Here is a 27192-nt window from a genome sequence, read left to right as displayed (position 1 = left end):
CAACCTTCCCACTCTAACTTTTACAACATCAGATGTCGGGGCACATTGAGGAAGAAAAAGTCAGGAGATGTTAAGCCATCCAAAGACTCATAAGGTCTCCATAGCAGTCCCGTCTGCCTGCAGGCGTGTGAGAAGATCAGCAAGTACATCTTTCTTAGACACCCAGGCAGGCAAACATCTCCGAAACACAGGGGCATGAAACTGCTGCTGCGGCATCCATCATCCTGCGGAGGACAGTGAAAACATGTGCTGTCATCTTTGACATTTTAATTGAAAAGAAAGCTTACACAGATTTCGACCTTAAGCAGTGTGTTTATACAAGTGTATACAGAGAAATAATCTGTCAGTTCAGAGCAGGCTCATTGCTATAGGAGTTGGTTTAGTAACTGAACAATCCAACATTAGCTCACACACCTTGCCTTGTTCCATGCCTCAATAATTTTTAGTAGAAATACTTTGCCTAGAGGCATGCAGTTATTAAAAAAGAGGCTCAGCTTGCTTAAAGTCTGGAATTATTAGCTCATGGTAACAAGCCTGCACTGGAGAAACTGTTGGTTCTTTGTTTTCATGACTTTGCTGTAATTCACCGTCTTATTTTCAGAGACAAACTTCTGCTTTGTTTGGGAAGTTAAAAAAAAAAAAAGAACAAAAAAAGGGAAAAATAAATCACTTCAAAAAGATTCTTTTTTTAATTTTTATTATAAAGCAGGGTTTACAAAACTCTTTTATCTTAGTATTTCTATTAAATTGTACTGGTCCAAATAATAACGGTAAACAGAAAGTGAATTTTGAGAAAATTGTTTTACCACATTTCCAGTATAGGGATCTGTTGGTACTGGGTACTCACGGAGAGCTCTCCAAATACCCTCTCAGCCCTTTAGGAGTAAAAGGAGCTTTTTCTCCATCTTTTTGCAACCTACTTTCTTTTTGGATGCAGAGTTACGAAGGTCAAATAAAATCAATTTGCACTGCTGTAACTTGTTTGCAAATGGAGTCACTTGAGCAAAGAAAGGCTCCAGCACCTTTAGGTAGCACAAACCTGGCAGAAGAGTTACTTGGTGTTCAGTTGTCGCTTTTGTCTGGATGCTGGCTTTAGGTTTCTTTACGGCTGTTTAACTTACTGCCATTTTTCCTCAATGAGCCTTAAATTTTCAAATTTTCTTGAATTTTCTTGCCAGGCTGGAGTCTTAAGCCTGACCCTTAAAAAGAATGGACATGCTAGCAAGGATTTGTATAAGCTTTATTGCAGTTATTATTCCTGGTTTTAAGTCAGCTGCCATTTGGTACGTTTGTGTATTATTGCTACCTTTTTTCTTCAATGAAAATTGATACACCTTTATTTGTGGTGATGCAAAATCATTTGTTTTCCTGAAGAATTAAGCTTGGTCCTGTCTGAGCTGGGAGACCATGGTGACAGTGGAATCAGTTTGACATCATTGCTTGCTTTTATGATCAAATCATGTTTATGCTGCAGTTTTTTGTTTTTATCCCGCTTTTTTTTTTTTTTTTTTATTACAAGAATGTGTTTTTATATGAGTTGGTTCTTTATAATCCCCTGAACCTGCCTTTTGCAGTGCTTCCTTGTTTTGGTTTAACTACACCATTATCCTCCACGTATCACTTGTGAGTTCCAGCTGTGTGCATAACACTGTGCAGAACATAAAACTTCTCCGAGGAGGTTATAGTCTAAGAAACCATTCTAGCTTTTCTTATTTTTCTTGTAATGGGTCAGGCAATAAGACCCAGTGAAATATTTAGAGGGAAGGGAAGATTGAAACCAGCAGTTTCTAAGACCTGCAAGAGCCAAAAGGCAAATGTTAATGGGTTCTGTGAGGCTTCCAAGGACCTGCTGGTCCTTGTACTTATGCTGAATTTGCAGAGGTTCCTTAAACATGTGTTCAGGAAATATAGGTGGCATTAACACAATTGAAGTTTCTAAAGGCAAGATTTATCATTGACTAAATCTTTAAATAAGATTTTGGCCCACTAAATACATTACAGCACTGGGGCTGCTGATTTGTGGGACTTTTGTCCTACAAGCTCGGGTGAAAAGTGCAGAATTCTTAACAAATTTTGGAGGCATTTTTCCACAGGTTTCTAGTATGTTACCGTACATATATTACCCCCTGTCCCCCTGTCCTTTTTTTTTTTTTTTTGGCTTATTCTTTCCATTCAGTTAGATGTTCTGTCCCTGTGAATTAAAACAAGTGAGCAGGAATGCACTTCTGATGGAGTTGCTTTTTTCCCAGTGAATAGCTTCTCAGGTGACAAGGGATATGTGAATTGAGAAGTAACATCTCTTTGCTTGCTTTTGACTTTGTATCATTTCATATCTATATGCTGTATCTTGCTCCTTTTGTGATGCTTGTTGCTGAGTTCCTTCTACCTCTGTGCCAATGTATAGCTTGTTATCTTAATTGTGCCAGCTCTCCTCAAACACTTAACATGGGCTTTCCCTTCACTTCTGAATCAAGCTTCTTGTCTTTAAGACTTTTAGAAGCTTAGCCTTATCTTATCTCAGCCCTCCAGTTCCTCATTACAGTGTCAAGCATCACTTTCACTTTGCCGGTGTCTTTACCATCAGCTAGTTTCTCTTTCCCAGGCTGAAATCTCTTTTTGTCTAACACTGGGAAAATACCTTAAGGTAACACATATATGAAAATATATGCACACACTCCATTTAAAAATCTCAACAGAAAGCATAGCTTTGTCTGGATGCTCCCCAAATTCTCTAAGTTGAGCGGCAATTTTCCCTCTCTAGAGTATTGCCATTCCTGTTTCTCAGTCTTCGTTACTCCCTTCCTCTTGCAAACTTCCTCAGTCCTGTCATTTCTGAGCATACGAGGTAAATAAAAAACATACAAAGAAACAAAAAAGCAACCCGAGGAGTGCCACTAAACTGTCTCCAATTCTTTAGCATATTTATTTGCTTGTGTGTTCTATCTCTGTCTTCTACTTTTCATCTGGTTTGTGTCTCTAGATTGTAAACACACTGAGTAAGAATTGTCTCTTATCTGTGTTTGTACAGTGCCAGGCTCAATGGGGTCCCGGTCCCGACTGGGACCTTTGGGCACCACCACAGTATAAATGTCTGCTACTGATAATAATAATCTACCCACATCATGCAGATGTCTGGATTGTCTGAGAAATACAAACAAGGATCTTTACTAGGTTGGCAGGGAGCCATTAATTTTAGGTGCCAGTTTTCTTTTCCCTTGAATATGGTTTCGCTCTCTGAAAAACCTGGTGACACAAGCCTCCCACTTCTTGGAAAGCTTGGCTCTCTGGCGATGCTGTGATTAAAACATCATTAAACATGGGATACGGCAGGTCAGGTGAGGTCCCTGTAACTATGCGAGGTATTCCAAGTACTTGTCTGATGCTTTGTTGGTGCTTTCCTTTGTGTTTGTTTTTTCTTTCCTCCTCTGAATGACAAATGAATAAATTGAAACTAGACAGAACTGCCCTATTTCTGTGAGGGAGGGAGCACCTCAAGTAACGGGACACAAATGAGGAAAGCTATAGTTGAGTTGATAGGCTTAAATAATGGCACTGTGGATCAAACAACAGCAGACCAGCGGTAAGTGAGGCAGCCGCTCCAGTCAGTACACTCTTCTCAGGGCAAAACATCCCCTCTACATTTTTACCCTCTGACGGAGCTTTTCAAATACTGAAGGCCAAGGAGAGCACTTGGGTCAGGTGCTCTGGCCTCAGTAGCTGCTGTGGAAGCAGTTTGCAGCTGGTCTGTAGAACCACATGCTCCAATGAACTTACTTTTTAGCAATTAAAAATTTAGTTATGACAATACCCAGTTGTCCATGAGACATTCAGAGGGTAGACTGTAGTCAACTGTGCTCATTCTCAGCATGGTAGGCTAGTTGGGTGCTTCGGACTGAAAGCCACCCAAACCACATGCACGTACCAAAATACCTTGAAAAGATCCAGGCTACTGGTATTCAGTGATTGCTCCTCGTTGCATTGATTGTAATGGTATCATTGCTGCCTTATTCACCCATGTCTCCTTATTGCTTCTCCTCGCTCTCCCTCATTTTATTCTTGGTCTATAAGCTTTTTGGAGCACAACCTCACCCACAGTTTCTAAATCACAGCTTCTAGGCACTGTTGTAATAAATCTATATATATGTACATACATATATATACATATATACATACATATATATAAAAAAATGATGAAAGTCTGGGCAAGTCTGCATTGCGTAACTGGAGCATGGTGCAGAAATCCCTGAGCCAGTGCTGACCCAACATGGCAAATTGCCACAGCACAACCAGCCACCTGTGGGCTACTCCTGTGTGAGCTGGCTGGGTCTGGAGGCCACAGAAAGTCAAGAGATGAGTTCCTTTGCTCTAGTTCAACTCCATATACTTACAGCTTTACTTTTTCCCCACCAGCAGTAACTGAAGTAGAACAAACTAGGTTGTGGTGTAGGTATTTGTGCTGGCCTTGCATGAATGCTACATACAGGAGAGTAAGGAGCAGGAGAGAGGTCACGGTAAGACCCACTGACCTGCAGTGCTTTACCATAATAGAAAACATACTGCAGTGATACTTTAAATAGCATCAGTCCTTCTGCACACACCCCTGAATGGTCTAGGTCAGTATGAATCGAATCTCATGAGACCTCAGCAACAAATTGTGATCTGCAGAAACTGCCCTTGAAGAATACAAGTTAAGGGAAGCCTGGTCTTTTAATAGACAAATGTAGTGTTTAGTCATCAGACAGTCTAGAAAACTGGGCCAGATAGGTGCTGCATCATAGCAGACAGAATATTTGGTATTAATCAAGAAGGCACATAGTGAAGTATATAGTATACATATTTGCTTACATTAGTGGAGTTATCTTTAATCATTTGGTAGAGTCATATGATGGAACATGATCGAGTCACCATGGCTTAGCGGGGTACCGCCCATCTGTTTAAATGTTAGTAAGGATGACTCATGGTGTTAGCATGACCGTCCAGAGGGAGGGGAGCCAATGTGGTCAGTTACAGCAGCTTGGCTAACATGCGGTATTTTACTAAGCCACCGTAACGCTATCCATCCCGGCCACGTACGCCCAAAGAGATAGTGTATGAATGCTGACTGAGACTCCATCGTGTCCAACAGCAGGCTCCTGCTGGAACACACTGAAAATTCTTAAATTTGGGAGAAACCCCACAGATGGCCAAATTTTCAGTAAGGTTGAGCACTTGCCAGTTCTCTATCTTATCTGTCCTTTATTTGTGGGCTGTTTGCCCAATAACCCTATTTATTTAGCAACACAGGTGCCAAGGAATTAAAATCCCTCAGTCAGCAATATTGACTGACAGGCTGCCGGCAGCACTTCCTCAGCGTTTACAAAGAGAGGAGCAGAGTCAACGTGTCCAACATCAAAAAATAACAATTACAAACTCTCATTGACTTTCTTTGCTGCAGGATAGAAAGCAACAACAAAAGAGATTGTGTTGTCCTTGGAAGGAGAAGAAATGTCTTAGACAAATTGCGTATCTCAGCCTGCTACAGTTCTGTGCCATACACGTTCCCTGAGCTCTGTGCGAGTGAGTGCGCACGAGCACGTGCTAATCGATGACCTGCATTCAATGTGGAAGCAATAGAAGTATCCACGAGTACTGGCCAATGTCAGCTTCCCCGCTGGGGAGTGGAGTCTGGTGTGCATTATGTAGCACTTTTATTGGTGGCAGGAGCGGTGTAGACTTTTCGACAAAGAGGGTCAGCCTTGAAGCACAAGGTTTCTCTGACTGCTCTTCACCTCTTTGCAAAAACACACTTGGGAACAGACTAGCAGGAGTGTAGCAAGGAAAAATACCTGAAGTACTGAGGATTTTTTTCCTCTGGCTAAGTGTAAAGCATATGCAGACCCCCAAAGCGAAGCAGCATTAAAGGTGAAACTGGGGACAGCAAGGAAGCTTCTTTGCCATTTTAATAAATACCAATAATTCCCTTTTGCCCAAGTCCCATATTCCCACACTCATTAAAGCAATTTTGGAAGTTTTTTTGGCTCTGGAACATATAAGCAAAACTCAAACCGTGCAGTCCCTTGAGAATCACTTGCACAAATTGCATAGGTCAGGCCAAAATAAGTTTCTGTCAAACAGCCTAACACCTAAGGTTATTATGAAACTGGTGAATTGTACAAAGGGTCTGTATGTGGGACAGTCTCAGAATGAATAAAGGGGCGGGGGTGGGAGGCTGTTGTCATGGTACTTGTTTTACTTTAGTCCCACGGAAAACTCAAGTGATAGTTTTACTGAATGCATTGCTCCGTTAACCAGTGCCATTCCCATAGGCTGTGTCTAAGCTGGTGGAGCCAAAGGGCTCCGGAGCTCCTGCGGGCAGGTGGGTGCACACCTCAATCTCATCCCAGGACAGGCGTGAGAGTGCACCAGTGCTTTCTCCTTTCCTGCCTGCTCCTCACTGCCTACTCTCCTTGGGGCAAACCCAGGGTGCAACCCCGGCAGGGGCTGCAGCACACTGTTCTACTCCTCAGCCCCACAGCGGGGGGGTCTCAGCCTTTCTGTCTGGTGGCTGTGGTGTGGACTTTGAAGTACGAAATAGAGAAAACCTGTTTGAGCTTGTTGTCTGCTGCTCTGCAGGGCTATAGTTGCGGTGAGGATGGGCTGGTGGGAAGTAGACTCTGCTTCTGGGGGTCACCACAGCCTCTGGAAACCAAACGGAGATCGTTCTCCTCACATTCAGCCTGGTATCTCCTCACTTTTTTCTTTTCAAAGGATTACTGAATCTGCTTTTTTCTGCTATTTTGACCCTGTCCTTATGATTCATAAGTCCACTTGTGTGAATGAGCGCTGGTATATGGAGCAGCTGTGTTTTAAGTGGAGAGTGGGATGGGTCAGGTGCTGTGTACTGTAAGTATATTTTCTGAGCTCATTTTTCCTGCACTACATCCATTCCAGTTCCACCACCTCCACAGCTCCCCAGGCTTAGCCTTGTGCTGAGCTGATTGTAGAGTCCCCTGTCCCAGAAGCTGACTCATGCTCCCGCACAGCGCTTTTTGCACCCTCTCACAGGGTTACACCAGACATTTGGGAGACATTGTCCTGAGTTTCTTTGGGGGGGTATGAAGATGTAAAGTACATCATATTTCTCCATCAGCAGATAACCAGGGAGGCATAGGAAGAGCTTCTTGTCTGTATCTGAGATACATTTGTTGTTGTTTTGTTGGGTTTTTTTTCCCCTTCTGAATAAGTACTGTATGTGTCTGGGAGGATTTTTAAAACATCTTTCAAAACACAGGCTTTTTCTCTCTATGGAGAACCAAGACAAAAGGATGGGTTCAGTTATGTGCAGCTGCTAAAGAGAGGGCAGCTGAGGGCAGAGGGGTGGAAGGAGCAGGGGTGTCTGGGAACGAAGGAGTGGGCAGGCAAGGATTTTGAGGTGGCATTTCTTGGGATGAAAATGTTTCTGGGGGAATGGTCTTGAAGAGAAGAGGGTTGAAGGACTGAAAGTCCAGGGATGGGAAATACTGGAGACTTTTAGGGAAGAGGGGATTAGGTGGTTTGAGATCTGGGCAAAAGAGATTGAGACTTGTAGGTCAGAAGAAGCTGATGTTGCCCTGAAACCAGCACCTCTGCTTTGGGAGCCTGGATGTGATGTCCTCTATATGGGATGTTTGTGAATCCCATAATGGAAGTGGCAGCTAAACTTAGAGGAGGGGTGTATGCATTCATGATTGCTAGTATCACTTACGACTGGAGGGGCAAGAAGTAAAGACCCATCATTTGGTGTGACACAGTTCAGACCAAGTGGGAAAAGTGCCTGTCTTCCCCCTTGCAGCTCTGAGGTTATGACTGCTTCCCTGACCAGCCGAGCACAATTTTGAGGCTTTCATGGCTAGCTGTGGATTTGTCACTGAAGCAAAGGATGCTTCTGCCAAAGCTGAATATCAACGCTGATGTTTAGAGTCTCCAAAGGTCTTTAGACTCTTTCCATGCTCCCCCCCGAAGAGGCTCTTCAAGCACCTGGACTATGTCCCCTTCTCTCTGGTCCTTCTCATACCTTTAGGAGTATCTCTCCTACTTAATAAACAGTGTAAACCACACTGTACTGCAGAGCGTCCTGCTTTGTGAGAATTTAACGTCCTAGCTTGTACTAACAATGTTTGTTGAGGCACTGTATGTGAAAACTTCCTTATTTTCATGTTTTTTGAAAAGGTAACAAGTTATATTTACCCCAAACTTCAAGCAACTCATACCTTCTTCAAAAAAAAAAAAAAAAGCAGCTGATTAATTTAACTAACTCCCAAGACCACATTCTTAAAGGCTATTTTCAAAGAGCAGTCCCAGCTTTGTTTAATCCATTAATTTTATGATTGTTCGTCTTTGTGAGTGGGCCTGCTTTTTCACATGCAGTCTTTTCCCTGTGCTGTACTTAGAAAAATCCTTCTAAATCTTTTTAACTCCTTTTGCCAAAATAACTCATTCTGTGTTTTTATAGTCCGTAATTTTTGCCTTTACAAGCTCCTTAATCTGAAAGTAATTTTGGTAATTTTCTTTTTTTTTCCCATTTGCTGTGTCCTGGTGACATGCTAATGAGTAAAATCAGGAACCTCGCTTTGGAACAAAGTCTTGGTAGAGTTTCACAGGAGAGAATATCAAGAGCAAGATGAAATATGCATTTTAGAGTAGCTTACTTACAAGTGATAAAATTTAAAAATTAGTTTAAGAGTGTTTGATTTTCTGTCATAGTTTGGAAAACTGTCATCCAGCTACTTTTGTTTCTGAGGGCTGAATTTACAGCAATGCACTGATGTGGCATGCCAGGAAATTTTCCTGCTTTGTCTGTAGAAATCTTTTGCTGGCCCCTGTAAGATGCTGAGGTGCATAGAGTGAGGCTGGCTGTTACATTTCCATTCATGTTCTATCGGATGAAGCATACCGGTGCTTTAGCTGGTAAATAGTGGAGGGAAGGTGATTCATCTGTTTCTTGAAAACTTTCTGTTCTACTGATTTATGCAGGAGAGGGCAAATGCTGGATTGGCTTATCTGTGCCTGCTTGTCTAGAGTTGCCTGTGCCTAGCAAAGGCTGGCACAGTAAGGCTTGTTTTGGTCTCCATAGCCCATGACGACTTGCTTTCCTTTTCTCCTAGGCCTGTCCCAGGTTCTCTGTCTTCACTACTGCACCTACACAACCGACAAAGACAGCCTATGCCTGCCTCTATGCCTGGCACCCTGCCCAACCCTACCATGCCTGGATCTTCTGCTGTACTCATGCCTGTAAGTTTTTTTGTTTGTTTTTTGTTTGGGGTTTTTTTGTTGTTTTTTTTGGGGGGGTGCAGGCAGGGGAGGGACTTTGGCTTTTTGCTCGATTCAACCTGTGCAGAGGTGAAAGTCTGCTGGATTTTCTACAAAATCAAAGTGTAATGAGTTAAGGAAGCTGGACCTTTTTGACTGCATGATCTTGCACAAGAGTGTTTCTGGTGCACTTACTGGGATGTTAATTAGTGTGAGAGTGATTAGAAACAGTTTACATGAGAGTACAATTTCTGGTTCTCACAGTTGGTCATGTAGGTGAGATCAGTATGCTGGAACAAAAAGATTTTTCTCAAGTCAGACAAAACTGGAAAAGCCATGTACATAAGTTATGCCAGTGAACTCTAAGTAATCCTCTTGTTTGTGGGAGATAATCAGCTAACGAGAAACAAATGTGACTTTTTTTTACAGCCTGGTAACTTGCCCTTAATTAGAATCTGGTCATGATCACTGCTCATCTTCCACTCATTTCTGCAGAGTTGGAAATATTCCCAATGTTCTGGGACAGAAGGGGTGCAATTTTCAATTGCAGCTTCAAAATTCTTAATTGAACAGTCTTTTCAATATAAGGTAGATAAGGAATGGAGGTGAGTAAGGGTGGCATGGGAAAGAGGGGATTGGGAAAGGAGAAGTTTCTGTTTCATTGCACGATGTTTGGAAGGCAACCTGAGGGTGATTGACCATGGGAGGGAAGAAAGCACTGCTTGTTCTGGCTCTGCTGGAGCAAAGGGGGTGTTTCACAGGGCTACAATGATTGAGGTTTGGCTGCTATTTGAGCAGGCATTAATAAGTTATTAGTTAATAACTTATCAATAAGGCTTTCCTGGAATATTGACCAGGAAGTTCAACAAAGAAAATATTACATGTCACTGTGGGCAGTTTTTTCTGGCGTGTTTCCTAAGGAACCTGAAACGGAGCAAACATCCTGCTTGTGTCAGCTCAGGGGCTTTGGGTTGCTGCTGGGGAGCCCTTTGGGCAGCTCTGCTTGCAGACAAGCAGGTGTGCTTCAGCTGGGAGCCCTGGAGACGTGAGCTCGGAGGAGAGACAGACCCTGTTGGCTCTGGCTGCCCCGGCCACAGCTTCTGCCCCACAGCCCTCCTGAAAGGGCGGTAGAGGACATGGTGGGAACTGCTCCTGTCCCATGGAGAGGGTGAGGGGCCCTGGTGGAGGCAGGTTCTCCCCGCCAGTGGGCAGTGGGATGCTGTCCTCTCTCCCGGGCCCAGCACCTGCCTTGACACAGGGCACAAAAAATAACTCCCCTGCTTGGAAGAGCTCAGGAGGATCCAAAAGGTCTTCTTTCTTGTATGAGCCAAGGATTCAGGGGACTGGCTCAAAGCAAGGCAGGATGCTCAGCTCCAGCTGAAAGTGACACCATAAGCCTATTTATTACCCCAGCAATTCATAGATTCATAGATTGGTCCAGGCTGGAAGGGACCTCCAAAGGTCATCTAGTCCAACCTCCCAAATGACAAGCAGTGTAACAGGGCTTGTCTCTTTTTGGGGAAGATGCTTCAGGAAATCGTTTTATCCAGGCCTTACTGCCATTAGTTTTTGTTTGAAAATTGTATCCCTGCCTCCCAGCCTAGTGAGATTAGCTTGCAGAAAGGGCTCTGAATAGCCAGGAGGAGTTATGCTTTGTTGTTTGCTATCTCAGCAGTACTTAAAAGCTTCCCTTACAAGACATATGGAAAACTCTTCTCAGATGAGCAGCCTGAGTGAAGGAAAAAGAGCCAACTCATTTTCCATATACTTGAGATTGTAGATTTTTATTTATGTTTTTAACAAGCTAAGTTGGGTTGCAGTGACAGGGGAAGCCACAACTTTATACAATGATGCTTTTAAAACCACTTAACTGCGAGTGTTGTTATACTGAAAGGGAGAAAATCATTACAAAAAAGCACAAACCTGGGTGGCTGCTACATTTGTTTAGTAAAGATCCCTTTTCTTTATAATTGGCTGTGAGTTTTCAGGGCCGATTCTGATGAAACGCACGCCTGTGTGCATACACACATGCGATTCACGACACAGATTGTTATTTTTCCAGTCATGACTTGAAGCTGAGTCCATTTAAACAGAAACTGAGAGTAAATTCTTGCAAATGTCTCCAGATGATTTCAAACCTTTTTTTTCTTTTTCTTTTAAAAGATGGAGCGACAAATGTCAATGAACTCCAACATCATGGGGATGCAGGGGCCGAACCTCAATAATCCATGTGCTTCACCTCAAGTCCCCCCAATGCATTCAGAAGCCAAAATGGTAAAAAAAGAAAATTTTAAAAAAATTATTTTCTTTTCTTACATTGCTCTTGCATATTGGTTACCCAGACAGTGGGGGATGTAGCCAGACACTGCTTACTTCATTCTTAGTCATATGTTATACTCTTTTTTTAATACGCTGCAGTAAATAGCCTTTGTGTCTATGAACTTTCAAGATGTTCCTGTATGAACTCTCGGTGAGAGCGAACTGAAGTGAAGGGTGCGCTGTCTGATCCGTACTGTGTTAAATAGGATTTTTGTGCAGATTAGTAGAATTTAAGCAAATGGTCTGGCTGGTGCTCTGGTGGTGTCTGTGCTCCATAACTTGGCTTAAAGAAAATTATCAATTAATACAGAGTGAAGTAAAAAGTGTCTGATGTGAAGGGAGTGTACGTAGTCTTTGGTTTTGATGTGTCAGGGTAATGGCGGTGTTACAAAAGCAGATCAAGCAATGTATATAAAACTGGGTTATTTTCTTTTGCTTGACTTCAACAAAGGTGTTGCTGTTACAAAGAAGAGTCAGAATTTGAACAAAAAGAATTTATTTATACGAGTCAAATGTCACAGTGTTTTTTAAATTTATTGTATGTCTTACAAGGTCAAAACTTCTCAGGGATATGTACTGGTATAGTATTAATGTAGGTAAACTAAACTACAAGTGGGCATTTGTAAGTTTTCCCCAGCTTTATATGCACTCTCATGGAGGCACTAATATCCCTGGAACTGAGTTCATCAGTGTAGAAACACTTAGGCTTTTTCGGCTTCAGAACTGCCATTTGCTGGCTAGTGGAAATGCGAGAACAGAAGTTTGCAGTTTAACTCTGTAGAGGTTTTTTATCTTCTCAAGATATCTCATCATAGTGGAAAACAGGAGTAACTTCATTGAACTTCTTTCAGTGGCATTTCGCCAAGGTAAAATTGTCATAAGTGAGAGAATGAAATCAAGCCGACAAAGATTAAGCAACCACATCTTTTTATATATGTCTACTTTGCATGACTGGTACAGCTTTTAAAGTTGTTGTCATCTGTCCTGAGGCAAAGAAAAATATCTTCTTGTCTACAGGTATGGTGCATGCAAGAGACTCTGGGTTAAGAGCAACAATATATACAAGCTTATATAGCTATATACAGCTTATTTCTATCTGTTTTCTTAGATTGGATAGGTCATGCCTTTGCCTCACTGTTGGTCTGGGTTAGGCTGTTAACCCAACCTCTGTTAACACCCCGTCTAAAACCACACTCCGTAAACATGCAGCCAGTTGGCCAGAAGAAGAGTGATAGCCAAAAAACGCTGGCTCCCCCAGCCAAGGAAAACCTGTGGTCAAGAGTTCTCTCTCTTCTGTACCACACAGTGACGGTGACATGCCAAATGGCAACAGCATCTGCAGCAAAGCTTGTTAAAAACTTTTTGGAATAGGCATGTGTTTTTTCAACACAAGCATAGCTGAGCCAAGCTAAATACTCCTTGGCTGAATAAATCTAAAACTGGCATCTGTTTTGGGGACTAAAGGTTCTGTAGTTTACTCTACCCCCGCACCCCCTGCCTTTTTTTTACTGGAAGTGTGAGGCTACTTAAGAACAAGATTAAATTATTGGTGCATATGGTGAGAATTCTGTGCTTTAATAGCTGAAACTATACATCAATACAAATTATTTTTTAATCTGGGTGAACAGGTTTTGTCCCTAAACCTAACGTACGAAGGCACGGTTCTTTCAGACAGAAATTGCTGTTGGTTCCAAAACACAGTATAGTGAACAAGCAGTGCTTTCGCTTCTCAGGGGCTTTCTGCCACTCTGCCAGAGGTGGAAAAAATCTACACACATTAACTCTTAAAAGTAAGAAGCATACTTCAGAGCTCCAGGACCTTTCTTCTTTTCAAATGCGGGGGTTTTATTAATATTCTATATCCTAGTTTTATACTTTGTTTCTGTTCGAGCACACGTAATGTAAAAAAGCCTCTTCGTTTAGCCACTGCTTTGAAGAATACTAATCTATTAACAATACCCTGCATGAACAAAAGTGGAAAAAATGTAGGAAATATTCAGAGCAAAATTATTTCTTACATGTAAGTTCTTGAATTTTAATTCTGAATCATCTGTATTACAGGCATGTTTGTTCCTATTGTTAACTATTTCACTTTGCTTCATGCTCAAGGCATGAGACTTCACATGCTCCGGCGACTTTTTAAAAAAAGTCGAAAACGAAGGAGCTTAGTACCTTACCGGGTTGTGTCCTGCATTAGTAAGGTATTTCATATTTCCCTGGATTCTGCTAATGCTATTACTGCTGGGGCATCCAGCACTGCTTAGGTTCTCTTTGGCTGGCCCCTCTCTGCAAAGAATATGTGTTGAACGTTAGGCAGAGTCATCTAAGCTGCTTGTGGCTAATGACTGCAGTAAGTGGAGAAGTTTGGGAGACTTCGGGCTGATTCATCAGCCGTCCAAATCCATGGCAGAGGGATCAACATTTTCTTTGTGCCTGCATGAGAGAATGCAGGTCAGGCTCCTCTAGAAGTGAGACCCAGATGTAAGACCAAATCTTTCTGGCCTCAGAAAAGTGTCTACCCGAGCAAGGCAGGAATGATTTGGTATGCAGCAGTTGTAATGCTGTTTGGTGACGCATGTGACTTGATTTGCTTCTGTAAAATAAATATGAATAAATAACATTAGTATGGATGCTGTGTGATGCCAGGTTTTTTTAGAGAAAGCAGATAGATGGCAAAAGATTCACACTCTTGATTGGTTTGTAATCGGTTTGTAGCAGTAAATGGAAGCCAGTCTGATAATTACATACATTGTCTGATATGCAAGCACATGTAAAGACACATATAGAATATGTGTTGCATTAATGTTATGTTTCTATAATAAGCAACTTATTTATATATACATGTTTTAATCAGCTTGTGTTACCTGGCATTTACAAAAAGCCACACTCTGCCACCCAAGATGCTCATTTCCTGGTTGATTTTTTTCGGGAGAATGTTCCTTCAAATATTAAAGTATTACAGATGACATCCCAGAGCTGATTTAATTTATCACAACAATCTCAGTTTCCCTTACAGTGTGCCTCTCAATTAGGTTATCACCTAATGCTTTAAAACTGTCCTGGTAAATGAATGAGTGAACATCTAAATCAATACTGCTTTCTTCTTAGATTCGGAGCTGAGTGGATAAAACCTTTCTGCTGCCCACCAAAAACACACATTGATTTTGTATTAAAATATATTGCATTGAAAAGTGGAGGAAACATATAGCTCTAAGTGTACATGGTAAAAATATGCAGAATAGCATGTGTAGCATATTAACAAGTGGTTCAGTAGTTTGAGAATATTATGCACTGAGAATTGTTGGCGGTGCCTTCGCCTTAGTATACTGCTTACATACAGTTTGGTTTGCAGTTTCAGAGTATTCCAGGTTTTATAACTCGGAAGTGCAATACCGTATGGATTACCAGAGTGAAAGATAAATAGTGTGCGCCGAACTGCTGGAAGGCTGCGTGAGGGCAGGTCTTTTCAGTGGAGCTGATGACTCTCTATCTGAATTTTGCAAGGCATTGATCTTTACCTGTAGAGATTTATGAGCTCTGAAAGGATGTATAAAAAGCAGACTGGAAATGGAAAGAATTGAACTTAAAAATACAGTTTTCCATTTGACCTGTTAATTTTTTTCTTTTACCCTTTCCATCTGCCCCTTGCTGGATACATAGTTTTATAAAATTTAAATAAAATGTAATATGTGTAGCTTGGCTGTGCCTGCCTTCCTGACAGAATGTGTATGCTTCTTTAAAAAAGAAAAGAAATTATTTCCATATCAGAAGTATGTAAGTTTGTGGGCTATTGTTTTTGCCTTGTACGCATTACTAGGTTGAACAGTAATAATAAGAAAATTAATTTGAAAGTGTCTATCAGATGTAAGAGTGAAAACATAACCAGAAAAGAAAAGTAATAAACCAGTAATGAGCACATTCCTAATTATAATGGTAAAATATCCATATTAACTGAACCTCATAATTTACCTAAGAATGCTGGACAGCTTTGGCAGAGGAGGAGGAGAGGTGAAAGAAATTGTGGTTAGCCAGTTGTCATCAGCACTAATTTTTATTCAACTTAATGAGAGCTAAGGGTCCAGATCCTACTGGTGGCTGTGAAAATCCCAGTCTAAGCGTCTCTCAGCTCTCTGTCCCAGTGGAGAGGCAGGACTGGCTGGGGGGACATGGGCTGTCAGACAGGCACAGCTTGCTTTCTCCAGAAACAACCAAGCAGGAACGGCTCAGCTGCAGAGGTGGCTGCCTTTCCTCAGATGCAGACTGGGGTCTGCGTTTGGATGGAGTCTGCTGCTGCTTCTCGTTGTACGAATAACGTGCGTTTCTGTGCCTGTGAGCTGTGATGGTGCAGGGAGGGGAGAAACTGCTGGAGTAAGCTCTTACCCCCAGCCCCGGTTTGGTACTTGGCTCAGCCCTTGTAGCAGCTGTTGGATGCCCTAACAGCAGTGGTATCCTGGGACAGCTGGTGGCCTTGGGAAGACATCCCACTGGGTACCAGCTTTGGGACCAGGTCTGGGAGGTTTCCATACTTATTTCAGGCAGTAGACTGGCGTAGGCAGCCCGGGCAGGATCCAGAGCCACTAGGTTTAGCTCCTAGGTTTAGCTACTGAACACTTCATGACTGAAGGTATTTTGTTAAATATAATAAACGGTTTGAAGTCTGTGTTTTCCTATCAAGCTGGCTGGGAAGGGAATCACTTTAGTAGAGCAACATGCATTGCTTCAGGGCCAGAAGGCTTTTCTTCGCACAGATTCTGGACTACCGAGCAGAAAGAAAAATGTCGCGTCTCTGCAGAGCTTTCAACAGCAATTGCTCATCTTGTCCTTCACAATAAAGCAATGAAAGCAACGTAAGGAAAAAAAATAATCAAGTGCAAAGCAAAGCCTTCCAATATAAAAAAAAAAAAAAAAAAGTTGTGACAAAATTTCTTGTATCAGTAACTGAGACATGTTTTCAAGAAAGAGACTGTTAAATAGTTAAAAAACACAGCGCGTCTGCAACTGTTGACAAAACTCACTGTTCTGAAATTGTATCTCCTGTCACATTTGCGCTTGTGTTTTAAAGTTCCCAAAGCCAACCTTTCAGTGTGGTCCCCATCTACACTTTAAAATCCTCCCCGGGCAGTAGCTTTGCCTGCAGACTGTATGCCTTGCCATGGATTAAGGTATTATCGTGATGGGTGAAGCTAATCATATTTTGTTTACTGAAACAGGACCTTGTACCTGTCATGCCTAAATGTTGGATTATGAACTAGACTGGGTAGGAACTAATTCTTCTTAAGCTGTCAGTGGCCCAATAAGCGCAATAGAGGAGCAAGGGGGTTCGGTTACTCATAGCTGCTGCGAATACGTGTTGAATATTTGATCTTGCTTCTCCCAGGTGCATACAAATTGCGTTGCTTGTTGCAGACACAAGTTGTAACAATTCCTTGCATTTTTCTTTCTTTGTGTCACTTTATCCTGCAGTGATCTTATCAACATTATTTCCCTAGAAGAGCTTGGGTTTTTATTATTTTGTTTGACTTTATTCAGCTGGGTGTTAAAATGACCTCGCTTTCTCCCCCACCCACCAGCCCTCACCCTTTCTCTTTCCCTCTGTTTCTCCACCACCCTCTCTTTCCTCAGAGGATTTACTGTCTTTGTAGATTTGTTCCTCTTTCTCCTTTTCTCTCCAGTGTCCACCCTGATTTTGTAACCATAGCAATAATTGAAATACAATCCTAATATTTGCTTGCTGTAGCTATCATCTAGCCCAACACATGAACTGCTGGCTTTTGTATGTTGTAAGGTTTTGAAACTTAAGTCAGATGCATCTGTATATGTGAGGGCGACTTGTTTGGTGCCGAACTGCCCCTTCCAGAAAAGATTTTGTTTGTGTAAAGTTGTGTGTCAATGGGAACTGGTGCAAGTGAAAGCAAGTCCTTATGGTAGAGAAGCCAGGGAAAAGGAAATTATAAAAATAAAAACAAGGTTGTGTTACAGGGAAGTTCTGCTTCACATAGATATGTTTCAGTCTTTTGCTTGGAATTTGTACAGCTTTCACTTTCCAAGATTTCCAAGATGAATAATGGAAGTTGTTTCGCACTTCAGGCCGTTGCATGTTAAGCCCGGCATTTGCTTGGGGTGTACAAGTGCATCTGATGACAAACGATGGGCTTTGGGGCGGAGGGGGTGGCGTTACACACTTTACCAGCTCCATATTGTAACCACCAAGGACACAAGAGCTGGAAGCAAAATTCTCATGGCAATAAATCTCTTCTTTATGGACAGGCTTAAAAAGCATTTTCTAAAAACTATGCAGTAGCTAATGAAGCAGTTTATTAATTATGATAGTGTTCCTGTGAGATAAATAATTTTAGACTGTTGAACTGAGAGAGAGAAGTGAAGTGACTCACTAGAGGCCACACAATTTGTCAGTGGAAGAGCTGAAACAAGCACAGAAGAATTTCTGGCTGTAACTTCCAGAAAACACAACTTCTGTCTGAGTAGAATTTATGTATATGTATTTTTGTCAAGTTAATATTAATCATTAATATTGGTAATATCAATATAATTGTTGAAATATAGTGTCTTTTCAGGACTAGTGAAAGAATGGTGAGACTCTGAACTCCTCAAGCTTACAGGGGGCAGGCTCAAATTTAGGGTTCAAATCCAAATAAAGGTGATGGTTTGTGTTTGGATTTAATGCCCCTGAAATTTCTTGAACTCCACTGATGAGATTTTGGCTCAGAATGACAAAAATTAACTGATCTTCTGAGACTTCTGTCATCTGAGATGATGGAAGCCTTGTGAGATCAGCTTCCCTGGCATCGTGGCTTTCACTGAAATCTCCGGAGAGCACTTACTTTCACATAATGTCAACCATATCCAAACCAGGACTAACGAATACCCCTGTAGAGCTCCTTCTAAGATCACAGGCATATTTGAAATACTGCTACAAGCTGTGTTCAGTCTGAGGAAATGCTCACAGGATTTGTTGTTTCTTCTGTCAGATATGGCCGGTGACACTTTTCAGCAGTGGGAGGGTTATATACTGTCTTCCAGATGTTCATTAGTGCAACTTCTCTTATTTATGTTTGGAGAGTTATCAAGGAGGTAATTTAAAAACTGGGACAGGCTGGGTCTCCCACCCTGGAAACACTTACGCAGCAAACTTTGCTCCGCTTGCGGTTTTTACTAGCAAATTGCTGGCCAGTAATGTTTATCTGAGATTTTAGCATATGAAATGCTAGGAATAATCTTTCCAAATGTGCTCTGTAGTGAGACTGCATGGGATGTAGTGTAGTTGGTTGTGTCCTCTGCACTCTGTATCCTCTGTATAGTACAATTACTGCATAGACCACCTTACCGGACGCTCCCTCCCCTCCGCCCCAGGGGACCGGAGCAGTCTTTACTCACTGCTTACTACTCATGCGCGTGAGGACTGATTGAAATTTTTCTGGCAGTGTGGGCATTGCCAAGTTACTCTGCTTTAGGTAGCTTACTCCATTTTAAGTGGCTTATGTTACAAAGAAGACAGGAAAATACTTGATATAACTGGAATAATTTCCCATTAGTATTGCAAAGGCATGGGGAGCGTGGACTTTGACCAGCTAAAGATGAACTTTAAAGATTTGACTAGAAGACTGTCAGTCTTTTAGGAATATAATTTAATTTATGCAGAACCTCTCTCTTCCAGTCATGGATGTGCTGGTTTTTCTCCTATTTTATATATTAGTCATGCTGAAACCAACTCACATTGAAAAAACGTTCTAAAAAATCTTATTTTAAGATAGTATCAAAATCTTCATTTAGTAACAATATCAGTGTGGAAGTACTTTAATTTAGGTTTGTTATCTTCATTATATTACATTTTCATTCATGAAATCTTGGTCTTAAAATTATGTTGTAAAAAAAAAAACTTTTGTAAAATAGAAAACCAGCAAACAGGATTCCTGTAGCTTTGTTTTTCAGTCTACTGGAAATGGTTTAAAACAAAAGAGACATCTTTTCACTGCAGCTCTCCTCTCCCTCTCCTCTCCCTCTCCTCTCCCTCTCCTCTCCCTCTCCTCTCCCTCTCCTCTCCCTCTCCTCTCCCTCTCCTCTCCCTCTCCTCTCCCTCTCCTCTCCCTCTCCTCTCCATTTTAATTTTCCAAAATAAGTTTTCAGAAAGAGAGCAAGCCCCATAAGCAGCTTAAAATAGAATGCCACACTCCTCTAGCTTTAAAAAATCAGAAGGAACATTTTTGGTATAGTCAAAGATCACTTTTAAAATCTAGCCCTGATCCTCAGCTGCTGTAAACCTGTATAAATTCTTTGACTTCAAAAGAACTGTGTGGTTTTTGCATCAACTGAGGACCTAGTTTATACTTCTGAATCTCAAAATTTTCCTTTAGGCAAGCTCTGGCCCTTCCACAGTTTGATACTGCCAGGTAAGCATTTTGTTGGTTTTGGCTTTTGATTTTAGTGTTATTCTTTTATTTAGAATACAGTACATATTTGCCTCTTCTTTTTGCACACTGGTTTTTTGCCAACTCTTCCAGCATCTTATATGAACTTTTTCTGACTTAATATTTCTGCTTCCTATAGGTGTTCCTTACATAACATTTAAAGATAAATTATTTACTCTAAGCACCAAAACAATATCAGAAGATTTTTTATAATTGAGTCATCCCACCGAGCAATCACCAGGAGTTTTGGACTCTCCTATATCAGTCAGTGACAGGTATTGGTACCTGTCCCCAATGATTCATAATAAAAAATTGCCAGATATTTCTTTGAAACTGATGGATGATTCATGTTGTTATATTTAGGCCACATTATTCTGGAATGTTTAAATTAGACTAAAAGCCACCTCTGAGTATACATATGCAAACATAGAGTACATTTTTAGTTTCCCATCTGGAAATACATATAAAGTCCAGGGCTGTTTTCAAGTCGCAAGAAATATTGTTATATTTTTATTATGGTATTTCAGTTCACACTCATGCTAATATGAAAAGTTTAGTAATGGCATATCCTCAATACTGCCCTCAAATGCCAAGGTTACACATGAAGTCCAATGGGATCTAGCAAATGTTTAAACTTTTATTAAAGCCCAAAGCCCAAAATAGACTTTACTAGACCTGTACAAATTATTTTAAATTATGTAAATATTTTTAATATGTCTGGCTTCTGACAGAACACCACTATACACCAAAGTATGACATTTGCCTTACTGTGCCAACTTTTTTATTTTTTTTTATTTCCCAAAATACCTAGCATCATTACTGGATTTGACTAGAGTCTGCTTTATGTGCTGCTTGTGGTTCAGGAGAAATATATGTAAAGAGGATGGACTGTGTTCCCCGACTGTTAACAGAAGCTCTTTAGCACGAGGTTAAGCGTGAACTTTGTTTGGCTGCCAACATAACAGGCAGGAGATACCCAGTATAAGGGTGGGTGAAGTCCTGATCTGCTCTCCATCTGAGAGACACATACAGCTGCTCTGAAGGCTGGTGTTGGTGTGCAGTGTGTGTGTGTGTCACAGAAAACTATGTATTTGGGGTTCTGTAACAGATATTGCTCTAACTTCATCTTCTAGGAATCCTCTTAAAGTAAAAAATCCTGCCAAAACATTAATATCTGGATGTGTACAAAATCTGGACTGAATACTTAATTTAAACAAGAGGCAGTGGTAGATGATAGCAATAGCTAACAGTCTGAAGAGCTCCAGCTTTGTTGGTCAAATGTCTGCAGGTGTGCGTGTTTGTGCACGTGGCATGTGTGTATTTTTTTTTTTCTTTTCTGTAATTTTGGTGTTTGGGGTTTTTTTTCCTTCTTTATTCTGTGCACTTTTATTGTGCAAACATAATTTTATCTGTGCCTATTTGGCCAACTTTGTCCATCTATTTATTTGTGCATTGCCTTACCTTTTGTTAAGAAACCACTTTTCCTGAAATATTTCAGAATGTTGAAGAACAATAAATAACTGAAAATCCATCCGTATTATCCAAAAATCACTTACATTATTTAGGATGACTACCATTTGCATGAAGAATGGGAAATTTGTTCTGCTACATCAATTTGCAGAGACCTGTCAGTCTTCTAATTGATGTTAGTGGTGGATTAGTTTGATTGGAAACTTGATCCAAACAATGTTTGAATTAGTTGAACAAAGAGTTCCCAGAGGTAGTCTAGGGTTTATGTGAAAACTGGTATGGAAATGCATCACTGCTGAGAATTAAAATGGGAATGAATTGTCCTTGGTGAAATTTGTGGTTACCAGGATTGTCTAAGGGTACCCAAATCCTTCATTTCAGAAAACAAGGCTGCTTGATCCCATTTTAAAGATTTTAGAATGTAAAACTTCCCTTTCTTCTACACTTAAAAGTCAAGATGTGTTTATACTAGTCTTAGTAAAACTGGTATATATGAAGCTATTTTAATACTGGCCACAAAAACCTACATAACATAGCTGTGACTTGTAGTACCCATTCAGCGTGTGCTTTCCCCTTGAGGAGGAGCTAGGCTAGCCCAAGGGCTTCTGACCACCACAACCGGGGCAATGACCAGCTGGTTGAAGTAGCTGAAGAGTTCCTCACTTTACTAGTTCCTATCTTTGGTTTGTTCCCTCCACAGTGAAAACAACAGAGACCATGAACATGAATTTCTCTGGAGTATGTAAGATCTTTCTGCAGAGAGTTTTAAGGTCTCACGCAGAAATGAAGCTCTCTTGAGTTGCATGTGTGAAGATGATAAGCAACCAGGATTAACTCCTGGATGTCTTTAACCAGAGATGCTGTAGGTTGTGCTGAGTGCTGCATTTCCCGAAGTGTCTGTCTTTTAGAAACACACTGCCAGCGTCCTGGCTGTTACAGGACAGGAGAAATCATGATGTGCACATGGCTGGGAAATGGCATTTGCCTGAAGTTGTGGGCTGCCTGCAGGCTGATCTCCATCCTTTGTTTCTCAGTGGGATGTGAGCATCACGAGTGATGGACCAACATCCACGCAAGGCTAATGGTGACAGCGCATATGCCAGGAGCCTCCCTGCAGGAGCCTCGACAAAAGGCAAAGAGAGGACCCCAGCAGGCTCCATCCAGGCTTTGGGTGCTCCCAGTGGTGATACTGGGCAGCCATGCCCCGTGAGGAGAGAGGGTCCACAGTCCTGGTGCTCCTGAAGTGAAGGAGTGTATGTGCCCTCTCTGTGAGGCGTAAAGCAAGACCCCTTCCTCCACAGTGTTTGTAAAACACCGTGAGAGCTCAGTTCTCATGGGCAGACATCTCCTGCCCCTTCCTGAGCCTTGGTGGAGGGTAGGCACTGGTGTTGGGCTTTGCTTTCTGGGGAGCACGTGCAGGAAAGCTGGCAGTGCATCTGTGTTTCTGTGGCTGCTCTTCTTTAAAGGAGAAAACTACACAAGACACACCCCCAAACCCCTCTCCTCTTTATTTACACACCCAGTAGGTAACATTATTATGGGATCAGTGAACACTCTACCTGTCTACTTGAATCTCCGTGTGGCATTTGATGTATCTCCCATAATAAATTATGTACTTCAAGCAGCAATAACAATAGCTGAGATTCCTGAGACGAGAAGAGTCACGTTACCAGAAGTACCAAAAAGGCTGATTAAAATTAAATCGTAGCAGACAACAGTTGTGTTACAAAGGAAGGCTCGATTACAGCCAAGTCACTTTCTTTGCTAACCTCTGACTTATTTATTTCTCCTGCATGCTGCAGTCTGCGTACTCTTTCTGGTTGTAATGAGCATTAATTGATTAGCTGGATCTATGAAGAGCTTGAGCACTCGTAAGTACTATCCCAGTGGGTACACAACTAAATAGTTTATGAGGTAATTAGTATTTTAATGCCTTTTCTAATGAGCCTTTTCAGTAATGAAATCTCATGAGAACATTATTGGTTCATATATATTTCTTCAGACACAACAGAAGGTAAGCTAATGCTATTAAGAGATTTTAAAGCTAGTTTATAAAATGGTTTTTAGTAACTTATTTTGAATACTTGCCTTGGTTTGTTTTGTTTTATTAAAAAAAAAAGCAATCTTAATTTTTCCCACTGCTCTGCCTCTTGCACTTCTCTCTCCTGGCAGAATTCTTACACTATAACTGCAATTTCAAATAATTGGGATAATTTCTGAGGCTGCTACCCGATCTCCTAAGCTCAGCTGTAAGTAAATAATACCATACTGTCTGAGCATGTTGTTTCAGATGTGTTCTCATCCTGGGAAAAAAAACAACTCTGTGCCTGGCTGCACAGTGCCTTGGATTTATGACTGTGTCGAGTTTGAGAGAATGACCAAGCTCTACAAAGCTTCTCAATGTCAAGCTGAGCTCTATTCCGGGGGCTCGAAAGCAGCACAGAGCTTGCAACCATACAGGAACCTTACTTCACCTCCTCCTTCAGGTGCATTGGGTGTACCTAGTTTTACCCAGGTTTAACCCATAGTGGGAAGATCAAGTCCTGTGTCTTTCATTTTATTTCTCTGGTACCTAAAAGGCGACGGCTTCAGATGGCTTTGCTGGGAAGAGTATTTTGGTGTGAGAATGGCTCATTTTATTGTTGGCCATGGGAATAGTACTTGCTTTAGTTCTCTGGGGATCACAAAGTATCATCAGCTTTTTATGTTTTCATCTCTTAGGGCTCACTTCTTTAACTGGGAAGTGCAGTCTTGTCCTGAGTGGGGCTACAGCCCATAGCGATGCTGTGAAACAGCCCGGGCCAAAGACCGAATCATGTATGTTTTGGAAACCTGTTTCATAAATTAGTTTTACGTAGTCTAGGTGATGTATGCCTTAAAATACTTTGGAAACTTCGTTTTAAGTTAGGGATGTACAAATCCTATTTAACACTAGAAGCTGTAGCAGTAAGACTGTAAGAAATTCCCCTATACAGATCTCATTATGTAATGTAAGATGTAATGAGTCTAATTCATCCTTGGGGTGTCTTTAATGGTGTCAGCACAGTTTTGCGAAGGATGGATTTGGCCTAGGGACACCGTCACTGTAAAGCCTCACTGTCCTCCACTGGTATTTCCCTCTCTGTCTCCAAAGCTTTACTGAGACATGTCACTGTGATATATTAATACACTAATACTTGTTGATGACTCTAAGTTATTAGTGGTACTGTTTTCTTCAAATGAATATGAAAAGCCACATTTTTAGTTAGGGTAACTGTAAAATCCCCCTCCAGAACATATAGAAATGGTGTCCTTTGACTTCACGTATTTGACCTTGCTTGCAATACATCAGCAACGCTTAGGAGATGAAGAACGCCCAACACTGACCACTGCTTTCCATGTTGCCTGCCATCTCCCCACCCTTCTGCAGCGTGAGGCCCAACAGCACAGGAGAGGCTAACGCCTGCAGTGTCAGCTCCTAACAGCACCCGCAGAGTTGTCACTGCTCACCCGTGTGGCACGGTGGAGCTCTCAAGGCACTATCAGACACGCTCTTAGGATGGAGGCTGAATGGCCTAATCTGCTCCCTCAGCTGAGATGTGGTAGCTTCTTAGGTCCATGTTCATGGTCTGCTTAAAATGCAAAATAAATCAGATTTGCCTGAATTGTCTTCAGAGGTGAGCCAGCCACCCCTGGATGCTCTAAGACCCTCTCCAGGGTCAGCAGCCAGTGCCTGGAGAAGAAAGTTCAAGCAAGAAGGTGCACATCAGGTTACCAGCCCAAGAGCAGAGGAAAAATATCCTCAGAGAAATATTTTGGTTTCCATTCTGGAAATTTCGTAGAGGCTGTTTCTGCTCTATATTCAGAAGCTTCCTTAGGGGAGAAATGATCCGTGAGCTGTCTGAGGGTAGGAGCTCTGAACTGTCTGTCTTTGATGGCCTTTGAACTTTGCTAAAGCCATCTCTGAACACTAATGGAACACGGTCAAAGTTAAATTGGGGAGGTGGGTGGCTAGTTGCCAGATGTTGCTTTTGATTTTGGTTAACATTTCTTTTCAACTTGAAACAGGCTGGAGTTGTTTTGCTTACTTTTTCAGAGACTATTTTTGTTTGTGATTCCTGAGTCATCACCTGTCCTTGCCAAGACTTTATTACATCTAACAAAAGGTATATTATTGACACACTGTGGCACGCAAAAAGCCTTTTGATGAACGTCACTGGACTTGTGGTCCTCCCAGATTAATTTTGCTCCCTGTCTCTGCTCCTGAGCAGGTCCATGCTCTGTGCTGTGTTCTGACAGCGTGTAAACGCTGAGCAGGCTTTGACACCTCATCAGCTTAAAAACTCAGCTTTCTTGACTTCTGATGCATTTAGATCAGTCCTCTTACCTTTCAATCTACAATGATGTGTATGTATGTGTATATATATATATAGTCTTTGTGATTGCTAAAAGCACAATGGAGAAGTAGGCACTGAAGAAATGTCTTGCCTTCGACACACTTGGAAAGAGCAAAAGCACTTAAAAGAATCGTTTGGCACCTTCTATATCTTTCTCCTCCTTGTGTGTACCATGAGGTCATGATTAATGTTTTTTTGTGATGTTTGGAGGGCAGAAATCACTTGCATGTTCAATTCAGGAAGACCTCTGAATTGGCAGGGCCCAAGGGAACCAGCAGCTCTGGGTCTGAAGGACCCGTGATGTCATCTCATGTGGCCACGGGGGATGCAGCTATTACTTCTTTAGGCATTATTCTTGGATAGGACTAAGGTGTGTGGGTTTTTTTGGCCTCCCAAACACATTAATTCTGCCCTGAGCAATGGAAAGATTCCCCACCCTCGGAGGAGGCCGTTTAGGATGGGGGGTGTCTTAATGTGCAGGGGCAGGGCTGTTGGGGGTGTGCATGCTGGAGGAGAACCAGAGAGGGCTAGACTTTATAGATACACTTCCAGTGATGCAAACTGAGTTCAAAGGAATGGGAACCTGTAAGCGAAGTTTACTTGAAATAAAGCTACTATGAGAGAGAGAGAAACATACGCAGTAGAGAAATGGGATATTTTGACATTTATTCATGGCTTTCCTGGGGTGTCTTGGACTGTATAAACTCACTGCTATTGTGTTAGTGAAATCCTAGATTCCCTGAGGCCATAACTGTGACTGGAATTTAACTTCTTTTGCTTTGAAGAAAGAAGAGAAAAAGTAAATTTATTACACTAGTGTAACTGCTGTCAATTCTGCACTCAAAGGAATTATGAACAAACACATCATTTAAGAAATTATGGACAAACTCATAATTTCCTGACAGTTTCCACCCAGATTATGTGCATTTTGAGAATACATATTTTCTATATAGAAGGAGGAGTGGAGTTTAATGTCTTCTTTTTCTTCAGTCCATTTGTTTCAGTTAAAGAAGATGGTATTGAAGACATGTTGGATAGTCTGTCTGGTGTCATTGATGAACTCTGCAAGAGATACACTATCTCTGTTTTACTTTTAAGCTAAATGAATACATTCAAAAGGCATGGATAGTTTAAGCATAGTATTCTCGGAATGTCTGTCTTTTTTCTTGCAACCTACTAAACTTTAATTCAGAATAATTGTGTGCTTACAGTTCAATTTAGATATTGTTTACTTCTGTTTACATATCGTGCCTGGCTAATAGATGGCAGAGACTGAGTGAAATTAAAACATAGAGAACCCCGACAATAAACATCCCAGCTCACAGTTAGACTAT

The 27192-nt window shown here is 41.5% G+C and overlaps 1 protein-coding gene across 1 annotated transcript in view; it reads left to right on the top strand.

Annotated features, from left to right (window-relative positions):
• The window catches only part of CREB5 (cAMP responsive element binding protein 5), a 216468-nt gene that overhangs the window by 137515 nt on the left and 51761 nt on the right, over positions 1-27192 (top strand). The window contains exons 6-7 of the mRNA XM_074150389.1: positions 9123-9249; positions 11431-11541. Of these exons, the coding sequence (XP_074006490.1) occupies positions 9123-9249; positions 11431-11541 (238 nt within the window). The remainder of the gene's footprint in view (positions 1-9122; positions 9250-11430; positions 11542-27192) is intronic.

The sequence above is a fragment of the Numenius arquata genome, chromosome 7 (genome assembly GCF_964106895.1).
Source record: "Numenius arquata chromosome 7, bNumArq3.hap1.1, whole genome shotgun sequence".
Classification (NCBI taxonomy): Eukaryota; Metazoa; Chordata; class Aves; order Charadriiformes; family Scolopacidae; genus Numenius; species Numenius arquata.
Note: the sequence above shows the minus strand (reverse complement) of the source record. Positions and strands in the feature narration are given on the sequence as shown.